The 27,426-nt window shown below is 41.9% G+C and overlaps 1 protein-coding gene across 1 annotated transcript in view; it reads right to left on the reverse strand.

Annotated features, from left to right (window-relative positions):
- Positions 1-13,376: 13,376 nt before the first annotated feature.
- The window catches only part of LOC147431720 (Major facilitator superfamily protein), a 67,354-nt gene continuing 53,304 nt past the window's right edge, over positions 13,377-27,426 (reverse strand). The window contains exons 8-10 of the mRNA XM_086494227.1: positions 14,454-14,566; positions 14,031-14,154; positions 13,377-13,779 (exon numbers count right to left, since the gene is read on the reverse strand). Of these exons, the coding sequence (XP_086350353.1) occupies positions 13,582-13,779; positions 14,031-14,154; positions 14,454-14,566 (435 nt within the window). The 3' untranslated portion in view covers positions 13,377-13,581. The remainder of the gene's footprint in view (positions 13,780-14,030; positions 14,155-14,453; positions 14,567-27,426) is intronic.

A 27,426-nucleotide genomic window follows, 5' to 3' on the forward strand; every position in this document is an offset into this window, starting at 1 on the left:
CTGCAAGGGGTGGAAAATGCTGCAGTTTGGAGGCGGCAATGAGGGAATCCTATGAGAGTTCACCCAACAATCTCTCTCTCTCTCTCTCTCTCTCTCTCTCTCTCTCTCTCTCTCTCTCTCTCTCTCTCTGTGTGTGTGTGTGTGTGGTGTGTGTGTGTGTGTGTGTGTGTGTGTGTGTGTGTGTGTGTGTGTGCAAGTGCAGGTCCTCAAGAGAATAAGAAAAGTGGTTGTGTGAGGGAGAGTTGTGTAGAGAGAGACTTGCACTCGCAGCTTCATGTTCTGCCCAACACATTATGCACCATGGTGACTAGATAGAGATAGAGAGAGAAAGAGAGAGAGCGCAATGTCGAGGGGGGAGGTACACAACGCGGCGATGGCGAGGGGTGAGCTTGTGCAAATGTGAGCGGCCGTGTCCAGAACAGAAGATGTCGAGCAAGAGGAATGGAGGAGCAGAGTGATAGGGTGCACAAGAACATCTTTCTGACAAGGTTACCCAAGTTTGGAAGGGGAGGAGGAGGGAACCGTAAGATTCCTAGTAATAAAGGGTGGACCGAGTAGGGGTACCGGCTTAGGTGAAAAGGCAAAAGGAAAGGGTGAAGGAAAAGGGAAGGTTGAGAGTCTCTCTCTCTCTCTCTCTCTCTCTCTCTCTCTCTCTCTCTCTCTCTCTCTCTCTCTCTCTCTCTCTCTCTCTCTCTCTCTCTCTCTCTCTGGAAGAAGGTCTAGCTCTCTCTCCCTCTACCTCTCTTGTGTGCGTTATGTTGCAGGTCAATTGCTCTGTGTGTGTGTGTGTGTGTGTGTGTGTGTGTGTGTGTGTGTGTGTGTGTGTGTGTGTGTGTGTGTGTGTGTGTGTGTGTGTGTGTGTGTGTGTGTGTGTGCAGGAGGAAGGTGTAGCTCTCTCTCCCTCTACCTCTTTTGTGTGCGTTATGTTGCAGATCAATTGCTCTCTCTCTCTCTCTCTCTCTCTCTCTCTCTCTCTCTCTCTCTCTCTCTCTCTCTCTCTCTCTCTCTCTCTCTCTCGCAAACCTAGACGCACGATATAAGGCTCTATCTCTCATCCACTCTCTCTCAAAGCTCTCTTTGAATGAGACTTCCCATTCTTAACGCCTAGATATCAGCAACGAAGATTACCCTGGTCCTCAGAATGCTATAATAGATTAGGTGAAAGAGAAGGAACGTGTTGCAGCAATGATCTACATGTTCCCTAAGATCTCTGCTTTACCTTGAGCTTCAAATGCATCTTCTCCTGATCTATTTTCTATAAAGAACGTTGGTTGTGGGGGATTGAGATTCAGGGACTATGGAGAGAATTCACCTGGATAGGGTAAAGGGTCCAATATAAAGCCACTAAAAACATAGGGGCCAATAGAGGACATCCACTTTGAATGATCTTGATTAAAGGATAGGATTGACAATTTCCAATGAAATTGATACAAAAAGATAGATCATATCAAGCTCTTGCCATTCCCAATGCCATCCCAATCATAATTTCCATATATCTAGGTAATATTTTCCATTTAAATTAAAGGTGGTCTTGTTTATGACCCCGGTCCATTATTTGCCCCTTTACCCTATTGCAAGTCAGGGGCTATGGAGGAAAGGAAAGACTCTCATAGGGGTGGAGTGCACCGTGTAGGGGTGAAGTAGGCATATGTGTAGGCGAGCAATAGAGGAGGGTAAGGGGAATATGTGAAGTAATGATTTTAATTAATATCCTCACAGTAAAAGGTACCGAATATGTAGTGTGCAAATACCGATAAATGCTTTGAATTTTGGCATAAAAATGAGTATGTATAGCTCTAAGTGTGACTTAATTTTCTTCAAGAAGGAAATTTTCTAAGTGTTTTTTGGCAAGCCTTCATAATTGGTCCAATGATTGCAACACGTAGCACATTGTGGCTTCCACACTCCCTTTAGTGAAGATTTACTTAAAATACTCTTGGGTACACTTGATATGGCTTTTAGTGGCTCCTATAAATGCCTCTAAATTGTGTCAGAATTACTATAGTAAGCCAAAGAGTGATACAAAAGAGCTTAATTTGTCCCAAATTGGAACAAAAATGTAATCACATATAGTACTATTATTGTGTTGTTATCATAATCTTGTAAAAATTCTGTATATACATGCTTCTTTTCCCTCGATCTATTTTTGCTTAGCACAACTCCCTCACTCTGGTGCTAATCCTCTCTCTCTCTCTCTCTCTCTCTCTCTCTCTCTCTCTCTCTCTCTCTCTCCTTTTTTCCTTTTAGCACAACTCCCTCACTCTCTTGCTAATCCTTGCTTTCTTGCAACATTAAAATTCTTTTTCTTCTTTTTCTCTTCTCTCTCTCTCTCTCTCTCTCTCTCTCTCTCTCTCTCTCTCTCTCCCCACCCCCGGCCTCATCCTCAAGCTGCCATGTCATGCTCATCAAGAATGCATTCAACTCGGCAAAAGCCACATTGGAAGGTGAGGAGGCCGCAAGTCTCTACTATAAAATAAATAGACAAACTTAGACCCCTCCTCAATTATGCAAATGATGGTCCCCCTTACATGAGCGAGCTTGAGTCTAAGCTCAATGATGACTAGTGCCGCTAGGTAACCAATCTTTCGATTGTCATCAATGCATTCAAATATTCCATGGGCAAGATAGTTGAGGGTGGCTACATCATCAATTTGATGAGGAGAAAAATTATTGATGTGGTGGTGTCAATATACCATTTTATTCTCTTATTCAAGCTTTGTGGCCTTGGCCACAATAGAAGGGAGACTTGTGAAGTGTTTGGACGCAGTCCCAATAATATGTGAGGTAGAGCACAGGGTTGAGTGGTGTTTGGTGTTTGCCACTATCGCATGGTGCTCGCATGGTGCAGTTTGCACACTGCTGTGTTGTAACCCAGGTAGCTATGTTTGTAATACTCTTCCTTTAGTTCTCAATGTCAACGTCTATTTTTGCAATGCGCATCTTTATAGATAGATAGAGAGAGAGAGAGAGAGAGAGAGAGAGAGAGAGAGAGAGCGATTTGCAATGTGCTGGTTAACACTAGTTTGGTACTAAAAAGGACACTTTAGTGTTATTTTTTCACAAATTTACTTAAAATAGTCCATAAAGTCTATATAATATTATAAGAAATACCTTTGCAAACTTATAAAATGTATCCAAGGTACTCATAAAAATTATAATCCATCACTTTTATACACAACCTCAATAGGAACTATAATCATGAAAAGAACCTTCGCAAAAAACAACCGTCGATGTTTAAACCCACTAGCATTTGCCAAGAGGCAAGTCCCATGTTGCATTCTTCACCAATAGCATCATACTTAATTCCATTACAACCAACGAGTTTTTTTTTATTTTGTGCTTCATCGAATGAAAAAGGTTCTTCCTCATCATCCATACTAACGACAACTAAAATATAACAAACTATGCATAAGAGACATGCTAAAAACCTGAATGGGTACAACTAGATAAAGGTGCACCCAATTTACTATCACACAAGTTTTGTAGCATCCATTTTGAAATACCTCAAGCTAGATCATTTGCAAACCTATCCTCATCAATTACATCTTGTGAATCTACATCATAAAATTCTTGATCTCTCTTATGTAATTTAACATTACATTCCCACACTTAAATAGAGACAACAATGTATTGTACACATTTTGTGATCTCACATGTCTCCTTGGTACATGCTAACGAGGGCTAAACTACATCTTCCACAAAAATAATATATCGACTAATCAAGATTCACTTTCTTTTTCTTATTATTGATGATACAACCCGTAACCTTTGCTTTGGAGACTATAACCAACAAAAAAAAGTCCAATTTTGTGCATTGTTGCTCACAAATCAAAGGATAAGCAAAGCAACAAACACACATTAGTTACCAATAGATGGCTTCTTGCCATGCCAATCATTATATGAAGTGATAGATTGAAATGCTTTAGTGGAATACCTATTTATTACATATACATCACACATGACAACTTCGAACCATAGCACATGTGGCAAATCTTGGCTTTTGTTCACGCATCATGTCATCTTCGTAAGTGACCTGGTTTGCCTCTTAGCAACACCATTTTTTCAAGGGATAAATGGAACTACACATTGATATTTTCATCCCACGACTAGCCAAAAGTGCATAACATTGTTTAGACATATACTCCATTCCTCGATGGGAATGGACGGTGGCCGCATAAAAACCAAATAAATTTCAGCCATAAGCAAAAATGGCTTGAAGCACATACACTTTGGAATTCTCTCGAAGTAGATAACCCATTCATGCATGGACTAATCATCAATAAAATCCACAAAATACAAATAAATAATTCCCAAACAATGGAGTATGCATTGGAATATAAACACCACTATAGACAACTGCAATTTGCAACCATCCTTAGAAGACATAGAGCACTACATTTTTCCAAAAATACAACCTTCACATACATGTTTCAATGGTTCCTCAAGAGAGAGAAAAAAGCAACTATATCAAGCTGGCAAAAATTCAAATGACCAAAGTGTGCATGCTGAAGTTTTATCTTCGCATTAGAAATTGGGCATGCTAGATCTTCCATACATTTCTTGTAATACTTGAGGTTATATAGCCCACAGAACTAGTGCCAGATGCCACAATTCTATCACAAAAATTGAGATCATACATAGTACATTTGTCATCCAAAAACTTGACTACAAGAGCAAGTTTTACAATTGCAAAAATAGACAAAGGTTCTTCTTGATCCCAAGTACAGACAAAACATCCAAAAGTGTGAAAGAAATACTACCTGTAGCAGTAAGCACTAGATTTTGAGCTCCTTAGCTGGATAAAATGCATTGTTGGCATATGTGACAGTATTCCTTGGGGACACTCAAGAGACACAAAAATCATGTTGTGACTTAATGTGCTTAGTTGCACCACTATCAAAGAACCACCCATGATTCCTAGAATTTTCAATACATGTACCATGAATAGATGATAGGCTCAAGGGGCTACTAAGTAGCAATTAGAGTGGTGTACTTATTGGAGAGAGATATAACACATACAAGAGAGAGAGAGAGAGCATACACGAGGTATACATGGTTCACCCAAGTGTGGGCTACGTCCATGAGAAAGAAACCACTCAATGTCTTTATACTTCCAGTTTGAAGTGATTTACAAAGAGCTTAGAAGCCCTCAATGGACGTCTCACCTAATTCTCTCTCTAGCTTGAACTTTCAGCTTTTGTATCATGTGTAGAAGATGCCTCCTTTTATAGATGCCAGGGAGCCTCTATGCATTTCCCTCTCACATGAGAGGCAATCACCCATGTGTAGATGTGTCCATGGGCCACCGGCCACTTTTCAGCCAAGATATTTTGCTGAAAAGGGAATATTTTGGCCAGTCGGGCTTGATTTTTTATTTTCTGGTGAGTGATTTTTCTCATGCTTGATGGCTTCTCCTCATAACAAGGACCTTAAACATGTGCTTTTCTAGAATAAGAATTACAATGTTAAATCATGCTTCAAAACAATAGATAGGTCATGCTAACACTCCACACAGAAAGCCAATTCTACATCCTTCGCAACATTTAAAATCTACAAGAAGCATTTTCAACTTGAGATTAATTTTCATTAGAAAACACACATCTTACCAAACTTTTCATGACTCTTTAATTCAAGGGAGCCATATTAGTACCTCAAGATTTTGAATGATATTACAAAAGATTCCATTAAATTGAAGATGAAAATACCAAAGTATGGCTGAAATTTAGGATATATCTTTGTAGAGCAGGATGTGAAGTTCACTACTTTAGCCTTATCAAGACCAACAATCACAAGGTGATCCCTCAATACATTGGCATGGCCTATTTGTGAAAGAAATTATTAGAAAAATCCAGATTCAAGGAAGGTTTTAGTTCAAACAAAGTAACTCCAAGCTAAACCACAACAAGTAGCCCATAGGAAACCCATCACAAAGATCTAGACTACCATTTACGAGATCAAGACCTCCAACATCACTAAATATCAATATGTAGTTCATGTGAGGTTTGCAAGGGATAACCAAAGTCCATCCTAACAACCCAAGCCACACCCATATAAGAATAAGAGCCAAATCAAAAGAACATGGTCAACAGTATTAAATTAGTTCAAGGTTCAAATCAAGACTTGGGCTCCACATTTATGATCAACATCCACATTTAAGACTCGAGCATCATGTAGCCCAAACCAAGAAGGTTTGGAAGGGACTATATTAAGGGTCCTCATCAAAAATCTAGAATTGAGTGCCCTTTTAGTGTTTTCATACGTAGATGATATATTGCATCTAGGATGACTTCCATCATCCAAGATAGCTTAGCATTAATCCACAACACCATTTTATTTTTTTAAAGAATCAATCCCAAACCACTAAGGGTTTTGCTGGTGTGTCACACACAGTCAGATAATTTCCATCAATAGGTATGCCCCGTTATAATTAATTATATATAAACAAAACCATGTTGAGATCTACTCATAAGATGCAAAAACTACTTAGTAAAGGAAACCCCGGACAAAAACAATGATCCAAAGAATAGCACCAACAATATCGAGAAATTCCTACTTTAAATATGCACCCGCATATCCTTAAAGAAATATTCAACTACCCTAGATTGTGGTATAATCCTAATAAAACAATAAAACCATAGATTGAAATCTCTGTCAAGGCACAAAGTAAGCACAAGTAAATTGTACACATCGCAAGAATCATATAAACCATGCATTGGGAGAAGATAACACATCCATTGCAAACCAAAAATCTGCATATACTACAAACCAAAGCATGTCCTTTGACCAATCAAATGTTTCCATAGATCTATACACACCAACAATTGATGGTCTAGGATTATTCGTACAAAACTCACCTTAAGAGATTAACATCAATTACAAACTCAAGAACACCCTTTGAAGCTAAGCCACACGTCTAGAGAGGATGAAAATAGATGTACAAGGAGAGAAGATGGATCACTATCTATGGTGCTAAGCTTTGCTAGTAGGTCGTGAGATAAGTGGGAAAGTGACACATCACTTCCAAGGGGAGCCAACCATTCAATGTGAGGGACAATTGGCAAAAGAGAAAAGGAGCATTGCATGTTTGTCTTACTAAAAGGAGCAAAGTAGCTTGAGCATTAGTAGGATTCATTTAGGTGCATTCAAGAGTCGAGAGTTAATCACTTGAAACATAAATATTTTGATCCCACGAGAGGTAGCGGTTGAACTGCTTGGGCGGTCCCAAATGCTGTGAGTAATGCACAAGGGAATGAAAGAAGGTGGGCAATCCCAACCAAAAAATCACAAGAGCAAGCATGTGTGTGTGTGTGTGTGTGTGTGTGTGTGTGTGTGTGTGTGTGTGTGTGTGTGTGTGTGTGTGTGTCCCACTCTTGTCTCAGCGAGGGCTAGCCACACAAGTGGAGCAATAGGCTACCATTTGGGTGGATACCCTACTATGCACTCAAAAGGAATTCAAATACGTGATAAATTTTGAGCTTGATACCAGGAAAATGAACTAGTAAGGAATTATCTTGAATGACCGAAGTTTGTTAAACCCATTGGTTTAAATAGATCAATTGATTTGTGTATGTTTAAAGAGGCTAGAGAAGTATTAGAGGCAATGTAAATTGATGGAATCACCTTAGAAATGGCCACACTCTAACTTTGATTCCTCGGGCAGCGGTTGCTATTCAAGAAAAAATAGAACACATTACCACAAGTATAGATGAAAATAGAAGTCTAGATGCTGTAATAGAGCAATAAACATATTTGAAATGCAAACTAACATCGTCCATCATCATAGATGTAAGTTTATTATGAATGATATGGAGCAATTAAATCCAATAGAGGTTGGAAGGAGTACATGGTTGAGATGGATCTATGAATTGCATGATATAAGGGTTATTGATAAAGGCCAAGTCCAAAATTTTAAAAGCTAAGAAATATCAAAATCTCGTAATGGAAAAAAGTCTTTTTATAAAATTACTTTTAAAATATGCAAGATAAATATTACACTAGAGAGATGAACATAAATATTGCGTTGGAATTCCTTTGATTTGAATGATATGGAGTAAGTAAATCCAATAGAGGTTGAAGGGAGTACATGGTTGAGATGGATATATGAATTGCATGATATAAGGGTTGTTGAGAAGGCCAAGTCCAAAAGTTTGAAAGCCGGGAGATATCAAAATCCCTTGATTTAATAAAAAGTATTTTCATAAAATTAATGCAAGGTAAATATTGCATCAAAATTCCTTTTTGTTTTTAACAATAGGACCAAGTTGAATGAAGTAATGATTCAAAATTGAGTTCTAGAAAATACCCAAAGTTGAAGAAATTTTTATTAGAGGTACTTTTAGTAGGTGGAGCCTTACAATCCTTGCTAAATAAGAATCCATGGTATCTAAGAGACTCACCAAACTTAAAAGGATTAGCTAAAGCATCAATGAGGCTAAAATCACCTTCATGAGGTATCTAGCCTCATAAAAAGTAGCGGTATGAAACATGTGGTTGGAGATATTATCAACCCAAAGGTTCAATAGAAAATCATATTGTGAATTAATGTGCCCTAATGCATTAGAGCCACTTTTATTAAATCTTTAAGTGATGTAGTCAAGACATGCAAGTATTCTTTGATCAGGACTAGAGTAGCATTTAGTACCTAAGTTATGACTTTCATTAGAAGCAAAGGCTTATTCATGGGTAATGGTCAACCATCTAAAGAAGTCCTTGTGGAATTTATAGATAGCCATAACACATGGTGAAGTCAGAGCTGAAGGGTCCAAAATCCAAGGAACAATAGAAGGAACACTAATTCATGAAAGAGTTTGTGATCTCCTCTATGCTCAAGCTAGAGAAAACAAATTTATGAAAGAGTTTATAATCTCCTCTATGCGCAGGCTAGTGCAAACACATTCATGAAAGAGTTTGTAAGCTCCACTATGCTCAGGCTAGAGCAAACAGATTCGTCTAAAGAGTTCAAAAGCTAAAGATCAAACAACTCTTTCACATGTAACTATCACAATCTGTTTTGGTTTGTCTAGACTTGATGGATAAAATTTAGTAATCCATTGTGATTGAGAAACAAAGCAGAGAGATTGACATGAAAAGTATAACCATTTAGTAATCCATTGTAATTGAGAAACAAAGGAGGAATATGTGAAGGTTCTTGGGGATTTTCCATCAAAAAATTATGGTTAAATTTAAAAATAAAGAGAACATACATATGAAATTTATAGTCCAAAGAAGTCGTGATATCCATGATGGAACAAAATAGGGCCAACCTTCCCAACGAGATTGAAAGGCTTCAAAGGGGTTACTTAACCTATGAGGGATATGGTTAAACCCTTTATTGAGAATTTCTTGAATACCAAGATGAAAGTAGAGACTAAGGCTTGTAGTTAAAGCGTGAGAGCCTAGAGAAGGAAACTCATGGGGCAAAAATTTGAGATTTCAAGAAGAGAACCACAACAATCATCATTCTGAGAATTAAATTGAGAGAAGTATCATGCAGATTACGAAAGAGCTTGTTAAGAATAGGAATATAAGGCCATCCAAAATTTACAGACTGACACAAAGTGAATATTTCAAGTGCATAATGTGACACTTGTCTTTAAAATTTATTTAGGATAATTCAAGTCAACTATTAGAGAGATAAAACGAGATGTACAATTGTCAGCTTGAGGATCCGTCAAGACCTGCACATGACATTAACCATTGAGTACTCTTCTTCACATCAATGAACAAGGAAGGGGGGGTCAGATATTTAGCTTTATCCAACATAAGGGAGTGAAAATTCTAATACAATAAGACGTCATCAATAACTACATAACGGAGAAAAATCAATATGAGCAATAATGCTAGCTTGAGAAGAAGATAATGGAAAGAAATGGTTAATGTGATGCATCATATACTAGATCAAATGATCCACCCATATAATGCCTACTTTGCATTTTTTAATACTAAAAAACTAGCGGCAACATTCGACATAAGGTATGAAAGCATTCCAAGAGTTTGGAAGTATCCATTTTCCCCCTTATCCTGAGGATTGAGAGTGAATGGAACTAAAACTAAGAGTTATTACATTTAGAATCCATGTCTGACTCCAATTTCCACCAATGTATGATCCACCTAGGTAGACAGAGAGGCACCATATTTGAATTTTCTTTAAATATGATTGAAGAGGAGGAGGCCATTCTAGCATTATCATCATCAGATAAGAGGGATGTGCATATAAGAGGATTGATAGAATCAACCCTAACAGGGGCAATTCAACTAGTACCAAAGCTAGAGATAACTTGTGCAAGCTTCTAGAAAATCAAAGGAAGATTTTTTTTACGATCAAGATTCTCCAAGGCATGGGCAACACTTAAAAGAGCATGAAGCTTGTCTAAAGAATTATTATAGTTAGTTTGAAAAGGCTAATTAGCATGAAGTTTTTCCAAAGAATTATGACTAGTTCAATAAGTCGAAGTAGAATAATCCACTCATTGCGAGAAGATGTCTACAAGATAATAAGTTGGTTTTGTCATGCCAAGAAAATCAGGATCAATAATGGTTTTACAAAAAGCGGGGAGCCCAATACTTGCAAGATAGCTTGAGAAAATATAAATAAAGGTCATTTGTAGCCCAAAATTTTTAATTTGGAAAGCCAATTATCAATCTAACAATCAAAGGGAAAGAATAAGTTAGGTTAGAGTCAATAGTCGTCAGTCCCAGGATGTTCCACCATCCTTGAGTAACCAATGGTGGGTGTGTACTACAAAGTCCAATTCATGGACATCCCTAACCACTGGTATGCGTGTGACACTATAGAATCTAGTTCAAGACTACTAAGCCAAAAAGAAATTATGGGTTCATGAAGCATTGTTGTAGATACGATTACAAGAATGCACAACAAGATGAAGAAGCTCAAGAGCACAAAACACACACATTAGTATTATCGTGTGCTAGCACAAAGATAAAGGTTTGCCTGAGAGTGACTAGTGTATATATAGACCAGAGGGAAAAATCTTCTAACAATGAGAAAAGTGTCCCAAGGGTCCTAAGTGTATCCACACACATAACTACCATAATACGATAACAAATCCGATACAATGAACACGAGCTTGCACTCACGTACAAGCAAGTTCCAAACCCTATGTGATCATTCCACAAAAGGGAGTAACCCTAAAGCTTTACAGAAAGCTTTGAGCTTCTAATGAGGCAAAGCCTTTGTGAAAATATTAGTAGAGTTGTCTTGCATAGGCACATAAGCGAAGCTAGCCTCTATCGAAGAGAGTCTCTCAATCAACATGTTGATAATGCACCTTGATGTGCTTTTTGCGAGCATGGAAAACTAGGCTCCTAGCAATTGCCAGAGAACTCTGATTGTTAGTGATTATCGTGTTGTAGACTACTGTCCAACACCCAAATCAAGTAAAAGAAATATAAGCCAAATACACTCAATAGTAGTTGCGAAACTGCAGTGTACTTAACCTCACAACTAGAAATGGCCAATGTAGGCCGCTTCTTGCTCAACCAAGATATGCATGGTGCATCGAGCACGGAAAAAAAAACCACTAGTGAATACTCATGCATCATAGCAACTAACCCTATCTAAGTGTTAAAAATCATGTAAATCTAGTGGCAATGATACCCCTTGGGATAAAACAACCCAAGATGTATAGTGCCGCTCAAGTACTTAACTACCCTCCAATGCATGGACCTTGGGCTATGCATAAACATGCTCAGTTGCAAGACTGCATATTGAACCTCTCGTCTTCTAATACATGTATAAATGCGGCAATCAATAGTCTGCTAATAAAGAGTGACATCAAAGTCCTCTCCAACGTCATGAAGACTAAGCTTCAAACCTCCCTCCATAGGAGTAGCAATAGGCTTGCAATCTTCATGGTTGAATCTACGCAAAAATGTCTCGATGTACTCTGTGTGACACAAAGCAATATCTCCATGAACTTGCTTAAATTCTCTACCCAAATAATGATGTAAAAGCCCAAATCCAACATACCGAACTAGAGATTAAAATCTACTTAAAATCAACAACATATTACTCATTTGGTTAGTGAGCAAAATGTCATCGACATAAAGCACAATGATCAAAAATATATCATATGTATGCTTGACATACAAAGTGATCTTGGACTATTGAGAAAACCCTGTGTAGCCAAGCAAGCATGAATCTTTTCATATCAAGTACATGCAGCTTACTTCAAACCATATGAAGCCTTCCTAACGCTACACACCTTAATTTTCTACACAAGGCTATGATACAAATACGTCCTCATGAAAATCACTATAAAAAACAAAGACTTTATATCCAACCAGTGTACATTCTAACCATTATAAGCTACCAATACAAAAATTCTAGCAATAGTAGTCATATGACAAGTGGGAGCAAAAGTCTCATCAAAATCAATACCCATCTCTTTACTTGCAAGGTTGTTAACATTTGACATGTGGGACATAAACGTTCTGTTGTTTTGCTATGTACCATGAACTAATTCGTATTGTTTTGGACTCGTTTGATGGTTTTCATGTTAATGTTGGAGCCTCTGTGACCTGACAAAAATGACCATTTTTTAAGCATTGTGGACTATATTTTTGACCATTTGCCATATGTTTGGGCTCTAACCTTTTTAACCCTTCATCCTAGTAAGCTCCTCCCCCTCATGTTTATTCATAAAAGACTAGACTCTAAGCTAAAATAACAAGTCTTCTATCACATTTGACATCCATAGTACGTTATAATTTTTATAGTTAGATTAGTAACGGACATGTTTGTATTTGTAGTGATGGTACGTGACCGTAAGTGTCAACCTTGCTCTTGAACATACCTCATCATCAGCATCAATATCCTTCTCTTGAGCATACCCTTCTTTTCTTGTTACTAAAACCACAAGGTCCATATTTTTGTAAGAGAGAGAGAAGAGCTTGCTTCCAAGCATCACTCTTAGTATTCGTTGGATATACTTACATGGACAATGGTTTGGTTGCTACTTAATCTCAAGACAAGGTCTCAAGGGTGTCAACCATAGGAACTAATCTATATCACATACGTGCAAAGCAAATTAGAAACACTTCCATATTATGAGGTAATAAAAGATTAATGGGTTTTTTTCCCCAAAATGGAATAAAAAACCCCTTTTCTCAATGTAATCTTGTTACACCTTAAAAATTTGAGAAATAAAACACCCTTATTTTGAACTCATGTCTTATACTTGCACACTTTTAGGGGTGCATTCCCCAAAGAATTGAAATTCTCTACAAGTAAGAGTTGCATGTTGGTGTGAGCCTGAAGCCTCTATACTAGCATATTTTGATTAACGAAGCTACCATCGACACCAAGCAAACACACTCAAACACACTGGCAAAGATTCCAATTGATCTCAGCCACCTTCTCTTTGCACTGAATTCTCCCATCACAAGGGATTTAAGAAATCCTCATTTTCATGTTTACTCCACGATAGGGATTAAAGTGTTCCTCATGTTCATGTTTACTCCACAACAGGGATTAAAGTCTACAACACAAGGTTGTATTCCAACACAGATTGACCATTTCCTTGGTTATGTCAGTAATGCTTTTTGAATTTTACACCTCCACTATACACTCACAGGTTTACATTTCACAACATCTTTACAAAGGATGAGAAACCGCAAGATAGAGAGAGTGGAGACAGAGATTAACAATACAAAGAATAAGATAGTGATTCTGGATGAGAGGGTGATGGATGATGTGGCAAAGAAGACAAACGATGTAGCCACACTCTGCCAGATCTTCCATTGGGCAAATGCTGCCTCCTGTTTGTAACCAAAAGGCCATCATTTTAGATAATTGAAAAATGCCACCAATTGTGATGTGCTTGGAATTTTTATTTTAAGTAAGCACTTAAGGTGTCATGGGGATGGAGGCGAGGGTTGAACCCAACATCTCACAGTTGAAACAACCTAACCACTTGGCCTTATCCCTTTTTTGCAAATTTTGCAAAATTTACCCCAAAACATAATGAAGAGATTTTAAAGGTCCCTCTGGCATAACTTCAAAAACTCACCGTCTCATTCGCAAACAGAATACCAAGTAAAGCACTAATCTGAGTATTGAGTGAAGCATCACCAAGCCCCCACATGATAGCTTGCCCAAAAATGTTCAAGTAGCCTCCTGCACCACTTCCATAGCTGCTAACAAAAAGGACAATGTGAAGCCATGGTGTCATTGTCCTAAGTTTAATACATCACCATCTCCAGCTTTAATTACACACATAAACAAAGCCAAGGTAAGAGAAAACCAAAGAGTCACATGACATTCCTATTAGGCCGTTTTCTTTCCTAACTTGTGTTTACAGGTTTCAAATATTCCGTAAATTTTTCTTCTTGTTGCTCTATGTGGCAGCTGTTTTTTGTTTCTGTCTAGGTGCATGCTTGCGCGTGTATAGGCCCTTTGCGTGATAATTTTCTTGGGCCAAAGAAATCATCACCTTTGTTTCAGGAAGAGCCAAACCAAGATCATAAGCTGTACCACTCCTCCAAGAAATACAAGGTTTGATGCTGAGGCAAGTCCAGAAGACAGCCTACCCATTAACAATGAGGCCTGTTTACAAAGTAAAGCAATTTCAAAAGCTTTAATCACCGAGATTCAACCGTGTATCATATTAGTTCAAAATACTACATGTGATCAACAAAATCAAGCAATCTGCAAAATTGATATGAACAGTTTTTATCTTTAAAAACCAAAGTTGCAGAGGAAAGTTCACCAACAAAATCAAGGTTGAAATTCCCCGATTGAAGAAAGCAATAACTTTCATTGGCATCAATAAGCAGCCACAATCATTGGTCCACGATGTTGCTCGAAACCAAGACAGCTGCCCATATATATATATATATATATGACACAATCTTGATGGATCTAATACAACGTCTAGGTACAAATAAAATGAAGTTAAATCAAAGCTAAAATGAACACTAGTGTCCGAGGATGTCCGGCATCAAGCGCTGTCCGAGGATGTACTGCATCGGTGGCTGAAGAATATCGTCAATGTCCGTGCTCGTAAATAGGCGTACTGGACGTCTCCCATGCTGTTCTAGAATAGTCCTAATTCTCTGATGGAGCCTCTGTCGATGTCATGGTGGCCCTCGTAGATGTGGGCATCAAGCTCTCCCAAGCTCAATGGCTGTGTCAGTCCTTTGGTATATGTGGACTTTGAAGTCTGTTGTGAAGCTTGCTCATCTGACTGCTGAGCCTTTGCTGATTTCCCTCTCTGAATTGTCTCCCACTGTCTAATCTCCTCAAGAGACTCTCCTTGTGTCTGCGCAGCTCTAGCAAAAACAACCCGAGGCAACTCTGATCCTGATATCTCATGACTCTAGCCAGTGGTCCAAAGCCCTCTTTAAAAAGACACTGAAAGCGGCCTCGTATCTCATAGTACAATCGACAATGACACATGTGATGTAACTTTATCTCTGGCTCTATATGACACAACTGGCAAAACCTGGCCTCTCCTGGTACTCTCCTAAATCTACCAATCTCAATCTCTAGCTGGTACGATGATGTGCACATCTGACCAATAGCACATTGTATCCCATGGGATAAATGAGTGTCAATATAGGTAAGTCTGATAATATATCCATCCTCTGTGAGCTAGAGAAGTTGCTCTGTAGAAAAGAACATTTGAAGTTGGGTCGAAATGAGCCCTGACCACTCGATGGCCAGCGGGCTCATCAAAAAGACCTTGGCAGCCATCTCGGGAGTCTCAAACTCGATACCCTCGCCCAAGAAGCTGTATGTCGATGATCTTTCCCACCGCTACTAGGAGACGGGCGTGTAGGAGGTCGCGCACCTCGCCTTTGCTAGGTCGACTGCCAATTATCTTAAAAATAACAAAGGTGGCCTGAAGGCGCTCCACCTTTGCTGCAAGGCTCGCTTGCTTTGCTGGCGATAGAGCAAGTCAGATGGTGGGCTCGGCGGGGTTGGACGAGGGGACTTCATCTGAGTCCCTCTGATGCGGAATATGAGCTTCCATCTATGTCTGCTAATGCAAATGAGGGCGAAAAAACTCTGTTTTCCAGCCAAGCGATTCCGAGGAGCTACCAACGGCACCCAATGAGGAGACAATGCAGCAGGAGAAAAAAAAGGGGGGGGGGGGGGGGGGGGGGGGGGGGGGGGGGGGGGGGGTTGATGGCCAGGAGGGCAGGCGGGGGGAGCGCAGCAGCAGCAAACAAGGCGTTACATCTTTAAATCGATGTGCTATTGATCCACATCTTGTTAATATAATGTTAGCATGAACACTGGGAAGTTAGCAGCACTATTTGCTAATTACTCCACCCATTATAAGGACGGATTGCCATGAAGTATCGAGTTTGTTATCACGTAGACTAGGACACACAATGTTAGTGTTTTACTTTGAATGCACATAAGCTTTTCTTTTTCTGTTCATTAGGTAAATAATACAAGAAAATTTAAATGTCTTGATACGTTTTAAACAAGTCTGGAGAACTAGGAACAGACATGTTTTCGAAAACGACCTCTCAACTACTGACTTCAACGAGATAATCCAAGAAAGCAAGGAAGTGACAGTCTCTATCAAAAAAAGGAGGAGTTCTGCTGAGTGGATCCAAGTAGTACAAGCCACTCCACTCCATTCTAGCTGACAGCACAAAAAACGATTGTGGTTCTAGCCAGCTTGGGGGTGCCACCCTCCATTGTATTTCTCTCAAGTAACTCTCTTATGTCCATAACCAAAAAGCCCCTCTAGTCCTGTGCTCGATTGGATGCCAGGTGAGGGTTTCAGGTGGATTCCCCCACGGATTGGAGTTCGGTACTTGGGCTGTCAGGTTGGTTTGGACTTGTCTCCCGAGCAACAAATTGCTCCCCTCCTCCTGTTCAGGAGGAAATTGTTACATTGGAGCTCTGCATGACTTTATTTGGCTGGCAGTGTTGTCAGCATCACTATCTTTGAGACTGTCCTTTGGCACAGCAGGTGTCGCTTCGAAAGGACAGCAAGTGTGGCTTCGTGTTCTTCGCCTGATGCATGCTCTTTCCACGACTCGGCAGTACACTTGGGGGGCAGCTGCTTGGTCCAGTCTCACGGGCCCGGCACTTCAGTTTGAGCTATCTTCCACCAGCACGATGATAGTGATGCAAGGGGGGCAACCTACACTCCAGCCTGCCACAGAGCTTACTCCACAGGAGTGGTGCAGTGACAAAGAGGAGTGCTGGGAGCTCATCAGTGGCCTGACACTCTGGTTCATCTGGCGGGCCCGCAGCTTCCGCATCTTTGAGGCTCGCCCTATACCACAAGCACAGATTGTTCGCGACCTTTGGCTAGAGCTGATCCACACTCTCAGAGAACAGCTCGAGAGACTCCAGGGCAGCTCCGACCGCATGCGGGAGCACAGAGAGGCTTTCCTTCGACTTTGGCGTCCTGGGCCTTTTTTCATCATGGTCCAGGTTGTACTCAGATGGCACTACCATCCACCTGTGTGGCTTTTCCCTCCTCCCATTTCTTGAATTAGCCTCATTATATATATGGTGTTTTTTCATTGGGAGAGTCTCCCCATCATGGTTGTCGTAGCCCTCTCTCAAAGAGGTGGTTGTAGCCCTATGGGCAGTTTCATTAATTAATAGAAGGATCTTTTTCTCGGAAAAAAAAAGCCCCTCTAGAGTTATGTTAGCGCTCAAGGCACAAGTTGTGCTTGAGGACTTTTGTACATTCTTCCGCTGAGTTAATATAACGTCTCCACTCACAAATGTGAGTATGGCCAAAAAAAAAAAGTTTTGATATGCTCTTTGTGATAAGCCGCATTGAAAACTTATAAGAACATTTGAAATACAAGATTATCAACGTTTATGTAGCATTCATGAAAGAAGACTTGTTGATGGCCACATGGTGATAGCTCAACCAATAAGGTGGTTGAATGGTGTCCTCATGACTACGAGCTCAAACAAGAGAGTTTCTATCACATACCATCCAACTGTCAAGATGGGTCTTGGGATGATATTTGACCGTTAAACCGGGTCTAGGGTAACCATCGTAACAGCCAACCGCTTGGCCTGGTATAGTGTATGGTTGGACTCTGAGACCATTGTAATTGATTGGTACCATGCATCGATGATACAAACTTCAAAACAATTGGAACAGAGTTGAGAATCATTCACAATTGAATTCGGTAACATGAAAGAGGTGGAATTCCTCTATAGAGAGTATTTTCCCTCAAGTTGAGTGCCTCGGGTGTTATTTTTGTATGTGTTATTAATTGTCTTCTTGTAATTGTTGTGTATGTAAGACCTCTCACTCAATTTGAGTGCAGCTGAACCCTTAGTCTTTAATTCTTAGGCTCTCTTTAAAAAGCAACTTAAAAATCACCAGCTATTAAAATATAGCCTAAAAGCAACTCACTCTATCGGCTATTTCAGCAAAGTGCCAAACACTTGAAAATCATAAGTTATAAATAACTCGCGCTTCATAGGCAAGGATTAGTGAAAAAACTGCCTTGCAGCAAGATAGTCTACTACAGAGATTAGTTTCTTCTGCTCACACAAGATAGCTTCATTTAGCTTCCATCTTATATGAGTTGAAGGTAGGTAGTGATTGACAGCTCAAAGTCTCTTCTTACCCACTAGAAAATGAGGTGGGTAAAGCAGTCAACACTAGTCGAGCTCACCGCATCAATTGCACCTACGTTGCTGCAGCTCTTGAAAGATAGGCACCTAACACTCCTAAAAGTTATCATATTGTGCAATCGTAGTAGGGAAGGGTTATAGAGAGTGCCTAGAATACGAGGAATTTTAAAGACACAGTAATGGAAAGCTCTAATCAAATTCTTTTTTATTTGTCCCCGCACCTTTTATCAAAATTAACGTAGTTGTGTATAAGCCTGAAGCAATTATGTAGGCTATGCAGAGAGGCAGAGACTGAAGCATACTTTGTATGCTTTTGTGCTCATTATAGTGACATCGAAGCCCACTACCCCTCGTTGTTTTTCGTAAGACAGTTTTCTCTCCAGCCGGTGATGATGACCCTTGATCAAGGGTTGTTTCTTACTTGAGATGTATCAGCATAGGAGCACTTATTATAGACAAGGAGTGGGAGAGACCACATCAAACAAACAAGAGTCTTTTAGACCTGCTAAGGACTTCTTAGCACGGTGCCACACATTTGGGAGTCACCCATAGTGACGCATAGGATATTAGAGCACATCTACAATTGAGAGCTCCTGGTTCTAGACCATCACATGAACATCACAGGGTGATATCATCAAAGAATCTCTCTCTCTCTCTCTCTCTCTCTCTCTCTCTCTCTCTCTCTCTCTCTCTCTCCCCAGCAGTCTAGGATTCCATAGTATTTTATTTTGTCATTTTGTCATCTTGTTACTCTGACTTTGTATCGGATCCACCACATTGTAACTTTCTGGTCTCATAGGTCACTTTGGTCTTTTGAAGACGTTAATATAACATTTCATTTCATTTCTCTCTCTCTCTCTCTCTCTCTCTCTCTCTCTCTCTCTCTCTCTCTCTCTCTCTCTCTCTCTCTCTCTCTGTGTGTGTGTGTGTGTGTGTGTGTGTGTGTGTGTGGGGGGGGGGGGGGGGGGGGGGGGGCTGCTAAAAAGAGGAAAATGGTATAACCTTTCTATCACCCAAGTGTGGTAGATTGGTTAGTTATGTCATTTCCCTCTTGAATAACAGGTCTTGAGTTTAACTCTCCTCGTCGAATAGATCCTTAAGGTCTCTTGGGATAGTTTCCTACAACGTTAAAATTCTCTTCTTCTCGGGTGTGTGTGTGTGTGTGCGCGCGCGCTAATAAAAAGAGGAAAATGGTAAACCTTTCTATCACCCAAGTGTGGTAGATTGGTTATTCCATTTCCTTCTTGAATAACAGGTCTTGAGTTCAACTCTCCTCGTCAAATAGATCTTTAAGGTCTCTTGGGATAGTTTCCTACGACGTTAAAATTCTCTTCTTCTCAGGTGTTTGTGTGGGTGTGTGCTAATAAAAAGAGGAAAATGGTATAACCTTTCTATCACCTAAGTGTGATAGATTGGTTAGTTATGCCATTTCCCTCTTGAATAACAGGTCTTGAGTTCAACTCTCCTCGTCGAATAGTATCTTTAAGGTCTCTTGAGATAGTTTCCTACGACGTTAAAATTCTCTTCTTCTCGGGTGTGTGTGGGTGTGTGTGTGTGTGCGCGCACGCTAATAAAAAGAGGAAAATGGTATAACCTTTCTATCACCCAAGTGTGGTAGATTGGTTATGCCATTTCCCTCTAGAATAACAGGTCGTGAGTTCAACTCTCCTCGTCAAATAAATTTTTAAGGTCTCTTGGGATAGTTTCCTACAACATTAAAATTCTCTCTCTCTCTCTCTCTCTCTCTCTCTCTCTCTCTCTCTCTCTCTCTCTCTCTCTCTCTCTCTCTCTCTCTCTCTCTCTCATATAACGGTATAAACATGATAATCTCTATCCATATGTTTATGCAAATCTCAAAATCCGATAAATCAACTTAAGTACGGTGGGACTGTTAGTCTGACATTTGCTTCAAGTGAAATTTACTAACCATGGCTTTATTTGATTTTTTCCTATAGATTATTTCGGTCTTCTATGGAGACATTAAGCAGTAGCTTTAAGCTCTCTCTCTTGAATAAAAGGTCTTGAGTTCAGGTCCTCGTCGGCCAGATCTTTAAGGTCTCTTGGGATAGTTTCCTAAGACGTTAAAACTCTCTTCTTTCTTCTTCTTCTTCTTCTTCTTCTTCTTCTTCTCTCTCTCTCTCTCTCTCTCTCTCTCTCTCTCTCTCTCTCTCTCTCTCTCTCTCTCTCTCTCTCTCTCTCTCTCTCTCTCTCTCTCTCTCTCTCTCGCGTAACCTGCTGCCACCCGCCTCGCGTAGCCTGCACTCCACTCGCGTTGCGCATCCCCCCCCCCCCCGGCCTGCTGATGTGACAGCGCGCCCAACTCCCCCACCTCCCCTGCCTGCTGCTGTGACAGCGCGCCCGCAAGGACATACATCAAAACCAACCCCCCCCCCCCCCCCATTCAGCCCGCAGGTACATACACCCAGCAAAATCAAAAATCAAATTGCAGGAGGAATTTCCACAAGAATTTCCACAGTCTCGGCTTTCCAGATTTTCCGAACCTTCGAAATTTCAAAATCCTGCATTTTTCAGACCTGCAGGGATTTTTACAAGGAATTTGGAAACAGCAAAACTCGCAGAAATTGCACATTGACACGTACAGAAAGCAAATATATGCCATGTAGGCTGAATGTGGAAACACATGTATGCATAATGCAGTGCGTATAGGTCGCTCTCTCCTCTCTATTGGAAAGTGAATCAGATAAGTGAAACAAATAAGGCAAGAAGGATGGCGGCGCACTACATGGTCACAAGCAAGAGGATGACAGTCATTGAAAAGGAGTTGAAAGAATGCAAAGCCCACATGGATGAGTGGAAGAAAGAGAAGAATTTATTTCTTGAATGGAAAAAGAGGGAGGAACAGGCGAGGGAACTAGAACGCAAGGAGTTCCGGGATGAAATTCAAGCTTTAAAAGGTAGCATCTCAGCCCTTAGGAAGGAACTCGACGAAACCAAAGAGGGAGGACGCCTTGAAGATGGAGAAATTCAGCCATCAATGATCGATGAACTGAATAGTATTCGAGCACAAGTCAAAGAAATAAAGGAGGAAGGAGAAAAGAAGACCTCATGGGTGGAGGTTCTCTCCAAAATGCAAAAGAAGATGGACGAGGCTAAAAAATGGATTGAAGTTGTCAAGAAGGGAAAGGGCAAGGAAATCCCGACTACACCCGACATCATCAACGAGACACTTGAAGAGGAACAACGAAGAAGGGTACGCGCTCTACACGTGAGAGTGACCGGCCTAAAAGATTCAGATAAGGTGGACCAAGAGATGAAGAGCCTCATGTCCAGGATGGGGGTAGAGAAGCCCTCGCACACACAAGCTTGGAGAGTGGGCAAGAAGAGTGAAGGTAATGGGGAGAGTTCAAAAGAACGGGCTCTCATTTTGCGCTTTCCCTCCATGGAAGAAAAGAAAGACTTTTTAAAGAAGAGGCCAACCCTCAAGAAAACAGGCATCTTTTTAGGAGATGATCTTACGCTCTCACACCTTGCACATATGAGAGAGTTCATGCCAGAGATTATAGCAGCAAGGGAGAAGGGAAAGTTAGCTTTCTACAGAAATGGACGAGTAGTGATTACAGAACACCGCTCTACATGACGGTGCGAGACCTATGGGACCACTCTCAAGATGGCGGTTTGGAACTGTAATGGTTCGTATAGACTCGATGTGGGGGCCTTTGAGGACAGCTTCAGAGACAGAGACATTGTTTTCTACTCAGAGACTCATCAGGCTCCAGGACAGTTGATGCCGCACATATCAGGATACAGATGGGAGACAACTTGCCGGACATGCACCAGATCTGCGCATGGGACTAGAGGATCAGGAGGTGTAGCAGTTCTTTTCAGAGAGGAGCTCCAACCACTACTGCACATAGTTCGGAGAGATGATCAAGCTAGATACTTGTGGGTGAGGCTGAGGGGAGAGACTGGACGTTTCTTGTACATCGCCATATGCTATTTTCCTCCCAGCACTTCAGTATATGCTTCACCCAGAGGACGGTCTCCTTACTCTGTACTTGATGATAATATCTGGGAGTTCTCCAGAGATGGAGACATCATACTTCTAGGGGATTTCAATGCCCGTACAGGCAGCTCACACACGGTCTTCTATGACACCTCAGAGGAGATGCTTAGAGAGTTAGAGCCAGAGGAGATGGGACTTGAGAAATGCTCACACGACAGAGAACATACAGAGTATGGGAGATACCTGAGGGAGATGACGACTACTCACAGTTTAGCCATACTGAATGGCTTATCGACCTTCCCATTGTCTACAGGTTTTACTTGTTTTCCACATAGACATGGGTCCAGCACTGTAGACTATGTTCTGACACATCCGAGCTTTATCTCTCACATTCAGGATTTCACAGTGGGGCCCAGGCCTGTAGGGATAGCAGTAGATCATGCACTTTTGACATTATCAGTCTCCTTTGAGTACAGTACAACTCAGGCCTCACGGGGTGGTAGACATCCACGCTATACTTTTACACCAGAGACTGACTCAGTCTATGCAGAGGAGATACGTAGGCTTTTATGCACATCAGAGCCAGTATACACAGTGGAGGAGATCACGTCTATGCTGACAGTGACGTTACATGGGGCAGCGACAGAGGCCTACTCACACACTCAACCTGGTCAAAGACGTCGTTCTGGACACATACCTCAGAACAGCTGGTATGATGAGGAGTGTCGACAGAGTAGAGCTCAGATACAACAGGAGCTTACATTGGGAGTGATCACCTATAGACAGTCTCGTATTGCTATACGACGACTAGTGCGACGGAAGAAGCGAGCTTTCTTGGTCCAGATGGAGCAAGATTTATATCAGCTCTTCCTTAGTAGAGATTCAGGAGAGGCTTGGCGTCTATTCCATGAGCAGTCTACTCCACCAGTGATTACTTCTACAGAGATATGGGGGCAGTATGCAACATCTTTATACATTGTACCTGGACAACCACCACTACCAGATCCACCACAGCCATGTCCGGCTACGAGCACCTTCTTTACCACTGAGATGGTAAAGGAGGCCATTGACAGGATGAAGACCAGACGAGCACAGGATCATGAGGGTTTGGTAGCAGAGCACATTATACATGCTGGGGATTTGTTGGCAGAGATGCTTGCACGGTTATTCAACTGTCACGAGGACGTGGCAGTTATTAACCATGTCACAGAGATGTGGCAACTGCTAACCTTGGTTGTTGGTTTCTTTCCAATGGGGTTTATTTTATTTGTTTAAGACCCTCTTCTTGAAGTAGCAAACGGTCGGACATTGTATGGCCAATGTGAACGGTAGATTCACCCGCAGACGGGAAGTGGTCGGCACTGGAATTCGTATGGTAAGAGGATGTCTAGGCTCAGAGCAAGATCATATAGGTCCCCCCGTCGCACTTAGCAAGTTGGTGGATACTAGGAAGTGAACTCAATTAAGGCGTAAAGTCAAGGTGGGACTACCAACAAAAAGTATCCGACAGTTGGGCCACATTGCATTTTTGGATGCGGTCCCAATGAGGATAGATGGTCAGAAGACCAGTGGGAGCCCAACGAAAGCATCTCCTAAAATTTAGGGAACTGCTATTTCGGGCCACGAAATGTGTTCGCGTCATTACCTTCGGTATGACTAGGGGAACACTTTACAACTCTACCGCGAAGTCAACTGACGCACCAGTTGAGATATTTTTAGCAGGGAAAGCCCAAACTCGGAAACTGGGCGACGTGTCAGCTTGTGAGCGATTCTGCCACTCTGGGAGGCAAAAACGAGCTGCATATCATCAAAGGGGGCGCCATTTTCAGCCACAGGCGGATTGCAACAGGTACAGAAGCTATGGAATGCTTACCTTGCCCTCTATGCACAGTATGGTGACGGGAGTGATGCCCCGCACGCTACATACTGCTCTCTTTCTCCCCTACGTGCAGTTATGTGATGCCCCACAAGAGGGCTACTCATTTGACTGATGTACAGTTGTGTGGGTTCATACTTTTGTGCTGAGGCAAGAGCCTCCTTGAGCAGGAACAGGGGTAGCTAACTGCTGCTCCAAAGCAGGCACTGGTGAGGGTCATAACCTCACCGTACAGGTGCAAAATCAGCACTGTGTATGCGCTGTAATTTGACTGTTTTTCAGCCATACGGACGCCAGGATCATTGGGAATCGTGCCCCACTGGCAAAGGACAGTTAGGGGACTGTTTGGGGCTGAAAACAGGGCAAAAACCAGTAAATACAGCGTGCTGAATTTACTGTTTTTGGACAGGAATCAGAGGGTATACGACAGTGCAAGCGAGTTCCAGCAGGGGAATTGGTTTCGCGCAAGTTTTGGGGCTGTTATGCTGCCGAAATTTGGCCAAATCAAATGGTATCTAGGTGGATACACGTGAAGGATTCGCAGGACCTTACCTTGTAATTTACCCTCCTAAAGAATAAAGAAATACCGAAAGGGGCGCCAATTTTGGGGCCTACAGGTTGTCGGCGTCTGCTCGGAGCATTCTAGCTTCCGAGCCGTATGTGAGTTGAAGTGTTAACTCCCGTCGCAGGTTCTCTTTGCAAAGTGCTCTGTGTGTGTGTATAAAGTAAAGAATTTCGGGTGAAAGCCAACGCCTACCGCCCTACGGGCCGGTTTCATGGTTCCATTGCCGGGACATCAATCACTTTTTCCTCAAAGAGTGAGCCTGGATTGTTCAGGGTAAAGACACACATTGCAAGAACGCGGGGATTACACTATGACCGACAAGGGGAAGGGAATTATGGAAGAGGGTTCCTCTCCAAAGGACAGGCAGGAGATTCCTATGGTTTTTGAGATTGGCGAGAGCTCACGGCCACGTCAGTCTGTACCTCCTGTCAACGTGAATGTCCCTCCAGTAGTACAGGGCTTTATGACAGGGCAACTCGAGGATGATGCGTTTAAGACTCAGTTAGTTGCCGCGGTGAATGTCTTTTCGCAGCTGGTGCAGAATCCGAGGTTTATGGAATTCTTGCAAGCGCCACCAGTGCAACATCAAAATAGGCAACCTACGCCGCATACGGAGCTTGTTGAAGCTCAAGCCCAGGTACTTCATGAGGCGCAGGAGGAAAGGGAACACTCGCATGTTGCGGAGTCGGGGGCTCCAAAGCAGGTTCCTCCTGTGCTTGAACAGGTGGCTAGAACGCCTATTCCACAGGTTATGCCAGTTCAGGCCGCCACCTTTCAGAGCCAGCATGCTGTCTTGAATGGACAGGGAGCTGGATACCAGGCTATGCACTCAGTTTTTCCACCACCCACGGTACATCCTGGGTATTTCGGGGGTAGATCAGTGTTCCAAAGTATGGCTGGTTATGCGTCTGGAAGTCAGCCGTACATGCCAGGAACAGTGTTCGGGGGTATGCAAGGCATCATGCCAAACCCCATGTATGGTACTATCGGCATGCAGCAAGGTTTCCACGGCAACCAGGGCCAGTTTGGGGTGCCACAGGGTCATTTTGGCATGGCTGGTTTTTCTGGACAGCAGCCAGATATCGCACCTCTGACGCAAAATGTGAATGGCCAACACGTGCCGATCATGCCTAGTACAGTGCCCATGTTGCAGACCATCCCGTATGACAACTTGGGGGCACTAGAGAAGCCAAAGGCTTACAAAGAAGGTGGTGCAGCAGTAAAGTTCAGTACCTTCAGTGGTTTCGAGGACAAGACTAAGGCACTCACTTTCCTCCAGCAGTTTGATACAGCTTATGCGGGAGGGAATTTTACAGAGGCCTCGAAGGTCAGGAAAGCTGCCACTTTCTTAAAGGACAATGCGCTTACCTGGTGGACGACATTGTTAATGCAAGGACAGGCACCCGCCACTTGGGTTTACTTCAAGCAAATGTTTGCATCTGCTTGGCTATCAAATGAATTTGAAGCCGATGTCTTGACAGATTGGCACCAGCTTACGGCAGCTTCGTGCAAGAGCTTGCTGGAGTACAATAGGAGGTTTTGTAAAGCATTACTCTCAGTGACCTCCTACAGATTTGTGCCACTGACAGAGCAGATAGAGAAGTATTGTTGTGGGTTGCCTAAAGGGCTTCGCGATTACTGTACAAAGAATAGAGTGGCTACCCTTACTCAGCTTATGGAAGTTGCGAACACTGGTCTTGCCTTGTTGAAAGGAGAGGACAGTGGATTTCCGAGTAGTGATAAAGGAGGGCAGCAAAAGAAAAATTCAGCGAAGAAGCCCTTTGTGAAGACGGCTCCTGATGTGTCACAGGGGTCAGAAAAGCCCACCAAGGACAAGGATTCAGCTGGGACTTCTGGAGCGCAGGCAAAGAAACAGAAAAGGAAGCCTTTTGTGTGCAAGTCGCTCGAGGAAAAGAAGATCCTAATGGCTGAGAACAAATGCTTTATATGCGAGCAGCCTGGTCATATTTCTATCAATTGTCCACAAAGGAAAAGGCCAGCTGACTCAGAGGATAAAGAAGACCAGAAAGGCAAGAAGCCTAAACCCACGGCAGGTTTAGTGCCAGACATGGTGGGTGACAGGCCCAACACAGATGCCAGTGAGTTATGCAGGGCATGGGGTAAAGTTAGAGATCATACGGCACTCATCTTCTTTGATCCAGGTGCCAAAGCCAACTTTATCTCACCAGAGTTAGCTATGAAGCTCGGCATCAAAGCTGAAGAGATGGGGTACACAGCAGAGGCAGGGTTGGCATGTCCTGGCCACTCAGAGTGTGTTACTCCTATCATTGGAAAACTGCGTCTGCATATTCAGTCGTATGTGGACACTGAAGAGTTTTACATCATGCCGCTGGAAGGTTGTGACGCCTTGTTGGGGATCCCGTGGATGTTCCGAGTGCATGGAGTCTTGGATGCCTACAACAAAA

This window comes from Adiantum capillus-veneris, chromosome 21 (assembly GCF_014529385.1).
Source record: "Adiantum capillus-veneris isolate H3 chromosome 21, ASM1452938v2, whole genome shotgun sequence".
NCBI classification, from domain to species: domain Eukaryota; kingdom Viridiplantae; phylum Streptophyta; class Polypodiopsida; order Polypodiales; family Pteridaceae; genus Adiantum; species Adiantum capillus-veneris.